The 13,765-nt window shown below is 46.8% G+C and overlaps 4 protein-coding genes across 4 annotated transcripts; 2 read left to right on the forward strand and 2 right to left on the reverse strand.

The window, feature by feature from the left end:
• Window positions 1-6: 6 nt before the first annotated feature.
• Window positions 7-4,710, reverse strand: BDCG_05811 (uncharacterized protein). The gene is made up of 12 exons (XM_045421506.1): window positions 4,399-4,710; window positions 3,634-4,329; window positions 3,534-3,573; window positions 3,434-3,459; window positions 3,051-3,381; window positions 2,789-2,988; window positions 2,455-2,734; window positions 2,300-2,392; window positions 2,072-2,243; window positions 1,655-2,009; window positions 1,482-1,598; window positions 7-1,410 (listed from the first exon to the last, which is right to left on the reverse strand). Exons 2-12 carry the CDS (start codon window positions 3,682-3,684, stop codon window positions 547-549), a joined length of 2,529 nt encoding a protein of 842 aa, XP_045277377.1. The 5' UTR covers window positions 3,685-4,329; window positions 4,399-4,710; the 3' UTR covers window positions 7-546.
• On the forward strand, window positions 4,172-7,394 carry BDCG_05812 (uncharacterized protein). Its single transcript, XM_045421507.1, has 4 exons — window positions 4,172-5,492; window positions 5,556-6,387; window positions 6,474-6,726; window positions 6,876-7,394. Exons 1-4 carry the CDS (start codon window positions 5,012-5,014, stop codon window positions 6,888-6,890), a joined length of 1,581 nt encoding a protein of 526 aa, XP_045277378.1. The 5' UTR covers window positions 4,172-5,011; the 3' UTR covers window positions 6,891-7,394.
• A 1,229-nt stretch (window positions 7,395-8,623) lies between these two features.
• Window positions 8,624-9,452, reverse strand: BDCG_05813 (mitochondrial import receptor subunit tom22; the record flags this gene model as incomplete). Its single annotated transcript, XM_045421508.1, has 3 exons — window positions 8,624-8,695; window positions 8,823-9,115; window positions 9,338-9,452. 3 exons carry the CDS (start codon window positions 9,450-9,452, stop codon window positions 8,624-8,626), a joined length of 480 nt encoding a protein of 159 aa, XP_045277379.1.
• A 1,430-nt stretch (window positions 9,453-10,882) lies between these two features.
• On the forward strand, window positions 10,883-13,403 carry BDCG_05814 (acetoacetate-CoA ligase; the record flags this gene model as incomplete). The annotated part of the gene is made up of 2 exons (XM_045421509.1): window positions 10,883-11,162; window positions 11,358-13,403. The coding sequence occupies exons 1-2, from the start codon at window positions 10,923-10,925 to the stop codon at window positions 13,401-13,403; spliced, it is 2,286 nt and encodes a 761-aa protein (XP_045277380.1). The 5' UTR covers window positions 10,883-10,922.
• Window positions 13,404-13,765: the final 362 nt, after the last annotated feature.

Genomic DNA, 13,765 nt, shown 5'->3' on the forward strand with positions numbered 1-13,765 from the left:
TGGATACGAAAAAGACAAATTTGTTGATCCTCGGCAGGAAGCTTGGGCATGCCAAGACTGCCCCAACGCAAAGCTCCGGAGGGGCAATAACCATGTCTGATATTTCATTATATGTAAATAACTATGAAGTACACAGCATTTGATTAACTACAAGACTATTAGGCAATTTATTATTAAAAGATATCATTACCCGAAAACATCAGCAAACAGACAAAAACACACACAGGGGCATCTTGCTCTCAGGCAAACCATCACATCAATTCGCTCAACAAGATATCCATCCAACCATCCTCTTATGGGTGTCCACTCGAAGAGATATTATTATCCGGTGATTGCATTTGAGCTTCATTGACTCTGGAAATTATTATCCACCTTTCCATGGAATAAGAATATGGACGAGAGAAAACAAGAATTCGGTATCATTATCATAATAAGACAAGGTGATTTTGCATACTTCCAAAAGAACCGAAAAAAAAAACAGCACGAGCTGGAATAGGGTGTTGAATAAAGAGTTGAAACTATCCCATCACTCCTATTCTAACACCATCAGACTTGGATATTGGCTTCGGGGACAACGTGAGCGCCGCTAGGCAGTTGAGTGCCTCCAATTCCACGTTTTCCCATGGTCTGGTCGGTCTTGCTGATGGGTTCCTCAATCGAGCCAATTCCCGAGTCCCTGGCCGTAGTCCGAGAGCGAGTTTTGCGTGTAATAGGGGCTAACTTGGGCAGGCTCGTAGACTGGGTAGCATCGCCAATGCTAAATACAGGCGATTCCCATCTGTCGCCTTTGGCAGCAAGCTCCTGATATACTGTAGCCTTGGAAGATATGCCACCTGGCAGCTTGATATTCTGGAAAAGAGCACTAGGCTCCGTGACTGCGAGATTAACTTTGGTATCTCGTTTCTTCGCAGTGTCTTTCTTCTCCTCTGCTTTCTTTCGCATGTCCATCACTTGCTTGCGAAATGCATCAACGTAATACGAGTAAATAGTGTGGTTTTGCTGCGGGTCGCTGCGAGCAGCCTTCCAAGCATGCTGCGCTTCATTATGCACAGCATATGCGAACTTGTCACCGCGTACAAAGGTGTCACGAATTTGTTTTTCTAGAACCTTTTCCACGGCAGGGCGCATCGCAACATAGAGTAGAGGCTTAAAGAGCGTGAAAAGAATCTTATGATTCGACTTCTTGAGCTTAATTTGTAGGTTGTTAACATGGACGGAAATCTTTTCTGGCTTGAATAGGCTGTCGGCTACGTCACTGGTGGATCCGGAAATCTTGAAGTTGAATCCTTCACCACCCATCATTATGTCCATAACTCCGGTATCAGTGAGACTAGGGAACCCAGTTTTCTTCTTGATGTAATAACTGACATCTCTCCAATCGGTTTGTATCCCAGTCGCTGCTACCATGACCTTAAAGGGGAGTTAGTATGTTTAATGAACTGCGCTACCAACAGATACGGAATGCTCAAAACATCACTAACCTTGTTTGTATGCTTGCTTCCGATTCTCTTGCGACCCCAGCGCCAGTAATTGTCACTACTAAGTTCGACGACATTGGGCAGCAAATTGTCGCTCTCAAGGACAAGGTTTTCGACCACCTTCATAATTATATTAGTACTTGAGATTCAACTCGTGTCCGATAAAAGTTACTCACCACATCAGCCATTGGGTCAGATACTTCAATACGGGGTAGGGGGACATAACGTATTTTCTCGAAGATTGAAGGCAAGATGATGCTGGTAACATCCTTCATAAGATGCTCCTTAAATACTATCTTTCCAGAGGCGTCGTAGCCGAGATCGTGAAAAAGTTTTTGCAATGAGTTGCCAAACTCTTTGTTCAGGGGATCTTGGTCAAATTGGTCCCCAAGAAATTTTATCTCATCCACTATGGAATCTATATTCTCACGGTACTTGTCGCGGAGGAGGAATTGGCCTTCATCGTAAAGGCTATTCCATTCTTCATTTGCCGAATCCTCCAAAACATATCCTTGCTCCCGAAGACATTTCCTGAAGTACCCAGTGATTAGACATTAACCGTGATGTAAGACTTCTGGAAGTTCAAGGCTTACCTGATAAAAGAATTCACCGATTTAAACCAGTCTCTTAGTCGAGGATCCTCATCAGCGGCATGATAGAAATCCTTGACGTAATCGAGCAGATTGTCCATTGAAGAACTATTCGCGAAGCGTTCGAGGATAAGCTGCAGTCGTTTCATCACATCTTTATTTTCCTCTACCAGTCCTAAAGCCGCACAATTAGTAGGGTTACATTCGAATGGCGGCGAACCGCTCACACACCTTTTGTAGATGAAGCACCCTGCTGAGAGATGCCTCTACCATGGCCACTGTAAGTTTCGGCAAGCGAAAGAAGCGTTTCAATTGCTTGTTGGTCTAGAGTAAAAAATGCATTTAGCAGTGTTCTAGCATTGTCGCCAATTCTGTGTATCGCTCACAGTCAGAATGGCCCTGAATTTCCACAATCATCCTTTTTAGGCGCCAAATTGTTTGATCGCGTCGCTCCTTGGGCATCTTCTCACGGAGAAACTCCTTTGTCCTCTCGGTAAGTTCACGGGATCGGGTCTTGGTTTCCTCTGGGACATTCTCAGATACTTGTTCTCCGACTGCCTGAGCCCCTGTGATTGCACCGGATGTGGCTTCAACGCCACCCTCAGGGCCGCTTGGACGAGCTGCTTGATCTGCAGTTCCCGTTGCGTCTCGGGCGCTTTTGCTCGCCTAGAGAGATATGAGTAACGGAATGGATAGTAACACGAATCACTGCAATCTTACCTTTTCCTTTTTTTGTCCCACCTGTGATTTAACCTGTGACTTAACTTTGGCGCTCGAAAGGTCAGGTTTATCATGCCAAACATTTTCATCCGCAGGCTCGTCTATTCCTGCCATCTCTTCTTCTGAAGGCCTGATCTTCCCTGCAGCCTTCTGAGCCGCATCGCTAGCCATATCGCGCATTAGGATTGTCGCATCGCGAACTAGGAGCCGAATTGTTAGCATGGGGGCGATTCAGTTTAGCACGCCCGTGGGGGATACGTACGAAGCTTCCGGAACTGGCCATTAGTTATCAGCAAGGTAGCGAGCGTTTGAAGCCCTTCAGCAGCTCGCGTACGATCCTGTTTCGCAGCATCTCTGTCAACTGTAACCTCTGGTGTCTGCATCGTGGTGCGCTCTCCAATATGCTCCAAGTCCCAGATGAGCTCTTGTATCAAATTGCCTTCATTTTTGACAAGGATAAGCATTTTGGCGTTCTCGATCACATCACGAAGGTCTTTGATGAGTACGTGGCCATCGGACGAAAGATTATCAGGAGGCGAAGACAGGGCACCTGACGCTAAGAGGCTGTTCAGGGCGATATCGATTTGTTTGTTCTAGAGATGTTTTAGCAGAAGACGCCCATGACTTTTGGCCATACGAACATACCGATGGAACCTTCCCATTTTTGAATGCTAGGACCCGGTATTGCAATTAGCGATGAATGTTTAATGGCACCTGGCACTGAGAGCATAAGGATGCTACAAACCAGAGTAAATGCCGTAGAGCTGAAGTTTGCGATTGATATCCTACATTTCGCCGAGCGTTAGAAGAGATGTTTGTGACAGACCGGCGATTGCAATACATACCGCTTCCTTCACCTTTGAATCCGAAGGAACATTGACTGTGCCGCGATCCATGCTAACGCTAGCGATGGACAAGGAGTCGTAGTATTGGTGATGGGGACTCGAAGATATAGCTTGTATAACCAAAGGGGGTGAACTACTAAGGCGGTGGGCTCAGACAAGGCTCTCGATTGATAAGGAAATGCCAGCGCAAGGAAGGCGACTAGCAAGTACTGTGTTGGGCTTTTTCCCTTCAGGGGTATCAAAATATCAGGGTATCTCGGGTGGTAGCTTGGTAAGTTCGAAGTTTGCACAATTATTGATATTCGAGTAGAAATAGTCGAATTGGAGCCAAACAAGCAAAAGAATATTCAAAATAGAATAGAATATAAATTTAAAAGTGCGCAAAGGACACAAGCTGCTAATGCGCTTAGATATAGAGGAGGGAACGGCGGCCCTAAAAAAGCACTCAACTGTTGACGTCATGGTTAGGTAGCCGCAATAGCGGGTCGATATGTGTAAACCAGACCATTGTCGCATTGGAGTGGCCACCATAAATCAGGTTCTTCCATGGTTGGGGACTGGAGGACCTCAATTCCTCACTCCGCCAGTTGACACGGTGGCTGCAACGTCACCGAATCTAAATTATCACCAAACAGCCTGGGGTAATTCCTAGACAGAATAGCGCTGAAGTGCTCAATTGTTCAGTGAGCCAATAACCTAGCAATGGAAGATCATTGGTGGATATTCTGTCGAAAACTTGGTTTAACTAAGGTGAATAGAACTTACATCATCATATCAAGAAGTCCGAAATGAGGGAGATATCAACATGAAGTCAAGGGTTGCCCGATTGTCCCGATTTCAGCTCACGCAGTTGTATCAAGAGACCGAAACGTGATAATGTGGCTGGCTCTTCATTTTTCTGGTTAGATGGCACAGTGAGGGGATTTGCAAGAGCAGGGAAGCTCCCGTCAATTGAAGCATCTAGGGATGCCCTTATTCCTGCATCAGGGCCTGGATACATGAAGCTCTGCCATCATACATTCGGGCGACTAGACGCTTGAACAAGTGCCCCATGAGCATTTAAAGTGTGGACAGCAGCCTAATTAAGTTGACGTCAGACCTTCCCAATGCGGTAGTTAGTAATGAATAGTTATACGCGTTCATTTCCACGTGACAGCGCAGGCGCGACCGCGCGTTAATTTTGTTGCCGCCATCATATTATATTACTGGAGGTCTTTACTAGGAGCAGCCGCGTGCTCTTGCGTATGAACCCACCAGCTGTGAACAACGATCTTTAGGCACCTTTCCGTCATTTTTGGATGCGCCCAGCCCTCCAAAGTGAGGGCATAGCAAAACAAACGCTTATGACCTTCACCTCAGTCCAGAAAGCTTTCTCATCATGCCTCCGTCAGCACAGCCAGCTAGAAAACGCAATGTCAAAAGACAAACCCGCTTAACTTTCACTCCTTTGGCAACTTCCTCTCCCGGGGGTGGTGAGCGAAGTCCTGGGAGTGACAGAGTCGCAACCATGCGATATAAAAACGGCTTCAGTTCTCCTAGTTCGAGCAGTCCGATTAAGCGAAAGAAAGAGCCGATTTCGAAACTTTTCCTATCAAGCGAACGAGAGGACATATCATCAGATGAAGAATCCATTCGCGCGCCTTCTTCGAGCCGTAGGCAACTGAAGCGATTGGTTGTCGAAGATCTTGATGAAGATGAAGATGATGGGGAAGAGTCTGAAGATATTATCTACTTATCTCCTGCAAAACGAAGGAGGCTAAATTTGCAATCTAAAGCTTCAAAAGATGAGACTCCGCGTAACCGTGCTGAGCGAGATAAACTAGATCTAGAAGAGGATCTAGAAGACCTTCGCGATTCGGGTATGACATTGGTATTTCTTTTACATTATTTGAAAGATTAACATTGCTAAAATTGAACCACAGCCACGACGAAGACAAGAACTCGAGGGAGAATAGCGGATAAAGCTAGGCTAAAGCGGCAAACCCAGCTGGAGGCCCTAAAACGTCGAAGAGGGGGAAATCGCGAAGTCGGATCTATGAAGTCATCGGGAGAAGAATCCAACGCAGAACAAAATGAAAATTCATCGTCATCGGAAGATGAGGGGGATGAGGAGGAAGAGGAGGATGCATGGATTAATCTAGATGAGGACAGTGACATCGAACCACATCTACCAGAGGACCTTGACAAATATGAAGATGATTTCGTCGACCAAGACGAGGATGGAACATTAGGTGCTCCAGATGAACTCAATGACATCCCCTTCGAATTTACAAGACATCGATACAAGCGTTTAAGAGACCATTTCAAGGACGTCGTTGAGTGGATGGTGCATAACAAACTAAACCCTGCCTTTCCCCGTGACGATGTTGTCTATCGCGTCGCGTTCAGCAAAGTAAATGACGAGGTAATGGGTCTAGCGGGGTCACAACTTATCTCTTCAGCCTGGAACAGAGACTTTAGAAAGGCTCTTGAAGCTAGACCACGCATCGATATCTCGCTATATCCCATTTCGATGGGCCACTCATGCGACGCTTGCAATAAGACGAATCACCCCGCTTCGTTTGATATCAAATTTGATGGAAAGCCCTACCTCTTTGAGACACTGGAACCTATATCTGATGATGATGATGACGATGATGACGAGAACGACAGTGATGAGCAAAACGACGATGAGAGCGGTGATCGCGAACGTGGGAATATTGATCGCGAAGGCAACAAGATCCCAGATGCAAACGCGCATTTTTACTTGGGAAGGTAGAGAATAGCGGAATAAATCATACTATATTTCCCCCCCCCCTTTACTCTTCTTAACTAATCCTCGCCCCCCCCCCCCCTTCCAGGCACTGCAAAACCAAAGCCCAGATGGCCCACGCGCTCATCCATTGGCGCTACGATCTCAACGAATGGGTCATAGACTACCTGCGACGCAAGGGTATATTTTCCGACACTAAGGTCCTAGAACGCGAGCACTGGAGCCAAAAACGACGCTCAAAGTATGCCAACCAGGTCGTGGATGATATGGAAGAAGGTGGGGAAATTAACCGTCTGTGGAGGGATTTCAATACAAATTTGAAGGCAGCGAGAGAGGCGAAGGTTCGTTTTTCTTCTTCATTTTAGAAATTACAGTTGATGTCACAAAAAAAAAAAAAAAGAAAAAAAAAAAGAAAAAAAAAAGAAAAAAAGAAACCAAAGGAAAGAAAAGAAAAGAAAAATTCTGACATATGGGCCACTACCTAATTTAGGAATCTCGATGGTGAATATCTGTTTCGTGCTTGATTTTCCACGTATTTTTTCATCAACGTACCTGTGGAGCCTCTACGCAAACCAAGTTAAAACATGAGCCAGTCAATCTAAAGTCAACAGAATCCAGCTTTAGAGGATTCGGTCTCCTTCTCTCAGATGAACCATTTTGTGCAATGTTGGAAGCACTTCATTTCATTCCACTCAATCAATCAACTAATCAACCAATCAACTAATCAACCAATCAACCCAGTCAAATACTCAGAGGCAAACCTATCTTAGTAAACATGCCTCTATGCATACCGCGTACAATCGAAATGTGTAATGGTTTAAAATGAGCATCAAAATGCCCTTACTTACTATATTGAATTGACTGTGTAAACGGCCCGGCGGACCTGTGAATTGCCTTTTTGAAACTAGTTTTGCTTGTTTAGGTTGGGTTGGCGCCTCAATTCCATTTCCATTTTTCCATTTTTCCATTCTCCTCTTTTCCTTTTTTTTCCTTTTTTTCCCTTTTTTTTCCTTTTTTTTCCATCTTTTTTTTTTTTTTTTTTTTTTTTTTTTTTTTTTTTTTTTTTTTTTTTTTTTGTTGGCGAGACAAGATGTGACACCTATGACGATTTATCAACTAGCCTCAAATCAATAGAGCATGCTATGCTCATATATAAACATTTATCTTCTTCTAACAGGGCAAAGAGAAAGAAAGGAGGGGAAAATTCATTCTGATACTTATTTATCATTGTAAAACTACATGGGTTTTGAAATTTGACACGGAAAAAACAAAAAGAATTCGAAGAAATAACATGGAAAATATGAGATGGACATGAAAAAGGGAAAGAAAAGAAAAGAACACAAGAGTAACACAGGGGAAGAAGTAGAAAGGAGATTTAAGCGATCCAAGGGTACAGGTAAAGAGAGGAGGGGGTGGGGAGGAATCGGGCAAACCGGTTTTAGATTGTTGCAAACTGTATGGGATTTTGATGTAGGATAAGGAAGAAGGGGTGGATGGGGATTTGGTCAATGGATCAAAGCGGAAGAAAGAGAGGAGAAAATTGTTTGTCGAGCTGGTGGAGGAGCACGCACAACCAGTAACTGGTTGTATGTAGGTTGTGAGCAAAAAACGCATATCAACCCTGACTTTGGTCCTGACAAACCGATTGTAACGGAAAAGAGCGAGTGGAAACAAAAACAGCTGAATCGATTTGAGCGATCTTAACGGGAACATGACGATGACGCCGCAGTCTTGTACCGCGTTTTTGCACTATGTTTCTCCTTGAGTAGCTGGCTCGTTGGATTGGTTGCCAGGCCACGGGTCGTTATTTCTCTTTCCCATGATATCCCGTCGTCGATATGGAAATCGTCGAGCGGGGCTAGCACGATAGGCCATCACGTACAGTTCGCAAGTGCTGTGGATATCTTATGTGGTTGGAATTGGCGGAAAAGAAGGAGATCCCGCAAGTTGACATCAACCTTTCCTCCGCCCTCCTCTCCCCTCTCAATCCAAGGGGTGAAAAAAGGATGTATGGTTTCCCTTGCCCCTTTTCTTTTTTCCCTCGCATTTTTGCATTTCCGTCGTCCTGGTGGTATATCAGTGCTAGGGAGAAAGCCGTTTCGCTCGTAGTACGTCAACGAAAATATTCCACCTAATTTTCAACTTAACAAACCCTTGCCGGCCTGTTTCTTTCAACCCGCTTCGACAACTTCCTCACTCCCCCACCCCTCTCTTTTCCTGGTCATTGCATTATAGTTTCTACAGAGATGGTTGGCCCTCCGTCTTCCCATCAGGGTTGGTAAGAGCGCTGGCGGCACCGGGCGTCAACATCTACAAAAACAAGAAACAGCCAGTCAGTATAAAAGTGCAACTCATACAAACCCGCCACCGGAAAAAGAAAGGCCTTTCCCCCTTTCTACGTCATCGAAGCTAAACAAAATAAAAAACCAAACCATACCTCATTAGCCCCCTTAATCATCCCCTGCTCCCTCTCCATCTGTACATACTGCTGTTCCTCGGCCAGGGCCAGGGCCCAGGGAACACCGAGCAGGAAGGCACTCGTGCTAAGAACCCAGAGCGTCTTCCCGCCGAAGGAGATGGTGGATTTGGCGAAGGAGGTGAGCGAGGAGATGGAGCTGGAGATTCTGTGTCGGGATTGTGGGGGGATGATGTCCTTTAGGGCCGCGATTCTTTCATACAATGATTCGTCCTCGGGCAGGGCGTCGTAGGATTCGGTGGAGAATTCGGAGTCTGGATTTTTTGTTTGGGAATAGGTGTATAGATTAGATACATTGCATATAAAAAAATATTTGGGAATGTTGTTTAGTTTGGGAAGGGAGAGAGATGATGGGATCGATGGACAACTTGATCAATATGATATATCAAAATCAAGACCACATCAGTCCACAGATGGGTAGGTATGTATAGTTTAGGGAAATTCCACACGATCACCAATGCACGATAGGGACATACCGGTATCTGTGAAGTCATCATCATCATCGTCGCTCTCGAGGAGGGCACCACTCTTGGGATGCTGGGTGGGCTTGTGAGTGAAGTGCTCGTCCTCGACTTCTTGTAGCTTAACCATTGTGGATGTTGTATATATGGATATATTATATATATTACAAAAGATAGATCAAATAAGAAAGAAGAAGCAGAAGAGCTAAAGGGAGCAGACAAATGTTAGATCAGAGATTAGGTAGGTAGGAGGTATGCAGGTTATCGTATGGTAGTTGAGATGTCTGGTTTGAAGCAATATTGGAAGCGTTTTTGTTTGTCTCGAGTCCGACTTTTTTTTTTTTAGTTCGGGCCAAAAATTGCTGAAAGCTGGACCTGGCAAAAGCAGCGTCATGGCTCGACTAAACCGGTTAGACTGGTTGGCTGCTCCATCCTCCCATTGATCTGAGGAGATAGCACATTTGTATAAGAAGGAGTTTTCCGCATAACATGCTTCATAAATACTATCTGCCTGTGAGAGACAGACAGCCCACTCTATCTTGCAAATCACTGTTGGCTTGTCTCAGAGAGAAGCACCTCTTTGCTAACACGCAGGCAGCATGGTTACCAGCTTTTTTTCCAGCTATATATATATTGATAGGCGTTGCAAGCCCTAACTACTCTAGTGGATGGTGGTGACAAGTTCTCCTTGAGCCGAAACCTTTCGTGCTAAGGAGACATTGTTGCGTTTCTTTCGGTTAGATGCGCAACTGGTATCTGACTCCCCCCACGACCGCTTCCACACAAGGCCATTTGAGTACGAGTATTTAATCCATCTTCTTGGGACGGATTCCTGTACCTGCGGATGATAAGTGTAACTATCAATTTTGTTGGGCTCCTTATTCCACCCTTCCTCAACAAGCAGGGAGTTCATATAGTTAGTTATACGGAAGTTTATATACAAATTAGTAGCGAGTTCCAGCTGCGTAACTGTTGGCAAACCCTTCCCAGCTGTCCCAGCCACGTCTATTTCTCCCCCGTAGAAATAATAAATCATTCGAGCCTACAAAAGAATCCACTTCCCACACCCCCCCCCCCCCCCAATGGCATGGATATCTGCGGTGACCCAGTATACAGAGCTAGTTACGAGAATGCCCTGGCTAAATAAGCAGGGATACGGCGATTCGGCGAATTTCCCTGCTTGCCACGGCAGCCGGGGATGGTGCCAGGTCGCCCAACAGCTCCGAGGCGGGACGAGAACGAGATTTCTCGGGTGAGAAAAGAAAGGAACCGGCGGTCTAGGAAGCGGTAAGTTAGGCGTAGGCGTCAGGGTATTTATTTAGCTTGGGGCTGGTTTTTGCGTGCTGGGTTTGCGCCGGGTTTGCGCCGCCCGTCTGAGCGTCTGATATCAACCGGAGGAGAGGAACAAGAACAAATATTATATAATGGCGGGATCTTTTCCATGAAATAGATCTCTATCCCTCTACTACCATCATTGCTTGCTCTGCCGAATCGGCTAAAAAAACATATATACGTATATACTGAAAAAAAGGCTGCAATCTCTATCTAGTTCTCAATTCACGCCCATTCAGCAAGCGTATAAAACTAAATATAAATCCAAATGCCGTCTACGGACAATACCTCGAGCAATGGCGATGCCACATTAGCCAAACAACTATGGCATCCCTCGTCCCCCGAAAATACTAGAATTCACAAGTTCATGACCCTCGTGAGCCAGAAATACGGCCTACAACTCACCAACTATCACGATCTCTGGCAGTGGAGTGTTTCTGAGCCAGCAACCTTCTGGGAGGAAGTGTGGCACTTTACCGGTGTCAAGGCGCAGAAAACATACGATAAGGTGTGTACCATAGCCATATTAACAATATCTTCATGTTATCCCTTCAATTGGCAGGATAACTAAATATTCCCCTCGTTCCCTCGTCGCATCCCCCCATTCCCCCCCTCCTCCCCCTGCCCCGCCAAGCAGCGCAATTCCGGATTTTACTTTTACAATGGATTACAATGGATTAACAGACCCCCGCCATCTCTTTAGGTTCTAGATAAGGACACCCCTCTATTCCCCAAACCAGTCTTCTTCCAAGGAAGTCTCCTCAATTTCGCCGAAAACCTCCTCTTCCCCGCAAGCAATCCAGACGAAAACTCCGTCGCCGTCATTGCCGCCACCGAATCCACCCGGGAACACATCTCATGGAAGGATCTTCGAGAGCGCGTCCGGCGCTGTGCCCTATCGCTGCGTGAAGCCGGCGTCGTCAAGGGGGACCGTGTCGCCGGTTTCGTGGGCAATCATGCAAACACCGTCGTGGCCATGCTGGCTGCTACCTCTATAGGTGCCCTGTGGAGTGCTGTTTCGACCGATACCGGTGTGCATGCCGTGCTGGAACGGCTGCAGCAGATTGAGCCCGTCATTCTCTTCGTGGACAATGCATCCCCTTACAACGGGAAAGTCCACCCAACACACGCCAAGGTCGTCGAGCTGACGGCAAGCCTTGCCTCGTTGCGCTACGTCGTGGTCTTCGATGCTGTGCAAGCCTATGAGTTCGATGTGGAATCAGTGAAATCGCCAAATGGCCGATCCATCACTTTTGCTGACTTTCTTAATACTTCGTCGTCGTTGAAAGATTCGTCTGCACCCTTGCGGTTCGAACCTCTCCCACCTGACCACCCGGTCTATATCCTTTATTCATCGGGTACAACTGGCGCCCCCAAGCCAATTGTCCATGGTGCTCTCGGCACGCTCATACAGCACAAGAAGGAACATGCGCTCCATGGCGACATCGGTCCCGGCGATCGGTTGTTCTACTTCACCACCACAACCTGGATGATGTGGCACTGGCTTGTCTCTGCTCTGGCCAGTGGCGCAAGTATAGTTGTTTATGACGGCTCCCCATTCCGGCCCCTGGACACAGAGGATGGGAAAGGCGATATGGCCATGCCCCGCCTCATCGACGAACTGCACATCACCCACTTCGGCACATCTGCAAAGTACCTCTCCATCCTCGAACAGTCCGTCCTAAATCCAACAAAACACCTCCACAGACCCGTCCAGCTGCGAACCCTGAAAGCCATCTTTAGCACCGGCTCCCCACTCGCCCCGTCAACTTTCGACTACGTATATTCCTCCATCCACCCAGACATCATGCTCGGCTCTATCACAGGCGGCACAGACATCATCTCGCTCTTTGGCGCATCCTGCCCCATCCTCCCCGTCTACCGCGGGGAAATCCAATGCCGCGGCCTGGGCATGGCCGTTTCTGTCTTCGACTACGCCGGCAAGGACATCAGCGCCACCGACGCCGCGGGCGACCTCGTGTGTACGGTACCTTTCCCAGCCCAGCCAGTTATGTTTTGGCCGCCAGGACCCGTAGGCGAAGAGAAGTATCGTAAGAGCTACTTCGACCTCTTCGGCCCGTCAACATGGCACCATGGCGACTTTGTGAAAGTCAACAGCAAGACGGGCGGGATGGAGATGCTGGGTCGTAGCGATGGGGTGCTCAAGCCGGCTGGAGTGAGGTTCGGCAGCGCGGAGATCTACAATATTATCCTAAAGCATTTTGCGAATGAGGTTGAGGATTCGCTGTGTATTGGCCGGAGACGGAATGGGATTGAGAATGATGAGACGGTTGTGTTGTTTGTGAAGCTGGCCAGGTCCATTTCTCCCGTCACCACCACCACCACCACCACCACTACTACTACTACTACTACCACGACTTCCGCTTCTACATCAGCATCAGTCTCCGCATCAGTCTCAGCATCTTCGTCAACGGTATCGATATCCAACAGCGATAGCGTACAGGACATCCTCGCCACCGACGACGACAACACCAACAACAACAAAACACAACTACTCATGCCCCCCGACCTCGCCAGCCGGATCCAGGCCACTATCCGCAAGGAACTCAGCGCGCGCCATGTGCCTGCGATTGTAGACGCGTGCCCGGAGATCCCCGTGACGACCAACGGCAAGAAAGTCGAGAATGCGGTGAAACAGATTCTGTGTGGATTGAATATCAAGACTGGGGCGAGCGTGGCTAATGCGGAGTGTTTGGAGTGGTATCGGAGGTGGGCGGTGGAGAATTGAGGGAGTTTTATGTGTGTGTGTGTGTGTGTGTGTGTGTGTGTGTAGATTTTTTACTTTTTTACTGCTCTAATTATGTCTTGACGTTGAGATGCGGTTTTTGGACGGGGTTGGGCGTTCTCCTTGCACCAACCTATAGATAGAAATACAACTTGCTTAGTTACTATAATAGTATAGTTAACGTTCTCCTTCTGGAATATTACACTATTGCCGCAATCGATTACTGATTGTTGAGGATGATAAGTCTTTTGAATCCTATGATTTTATATTCAATGATTTTATATTCAATGATTACTCTTTGGATAAATCAAATCCCAATCTCATCTACTCGGTATCTCCCTACAGAGTCCCCTTTTTCCTATTCC

This window comes from Blastomyces dermatitidis (assembly GCF_000003525.1).
Source record: "Blastomyces dermatitidis ER-3 genomic scaffold supercont1.6, whole genome shotgun sequence".
Lineage (NCBI taxonomy): Eukaryota > Fungi > Ascomycota > Eurotiomycetes > Onygenales > Ajellomycetaceae > Blastomyces > Blastomyces dermatitidis.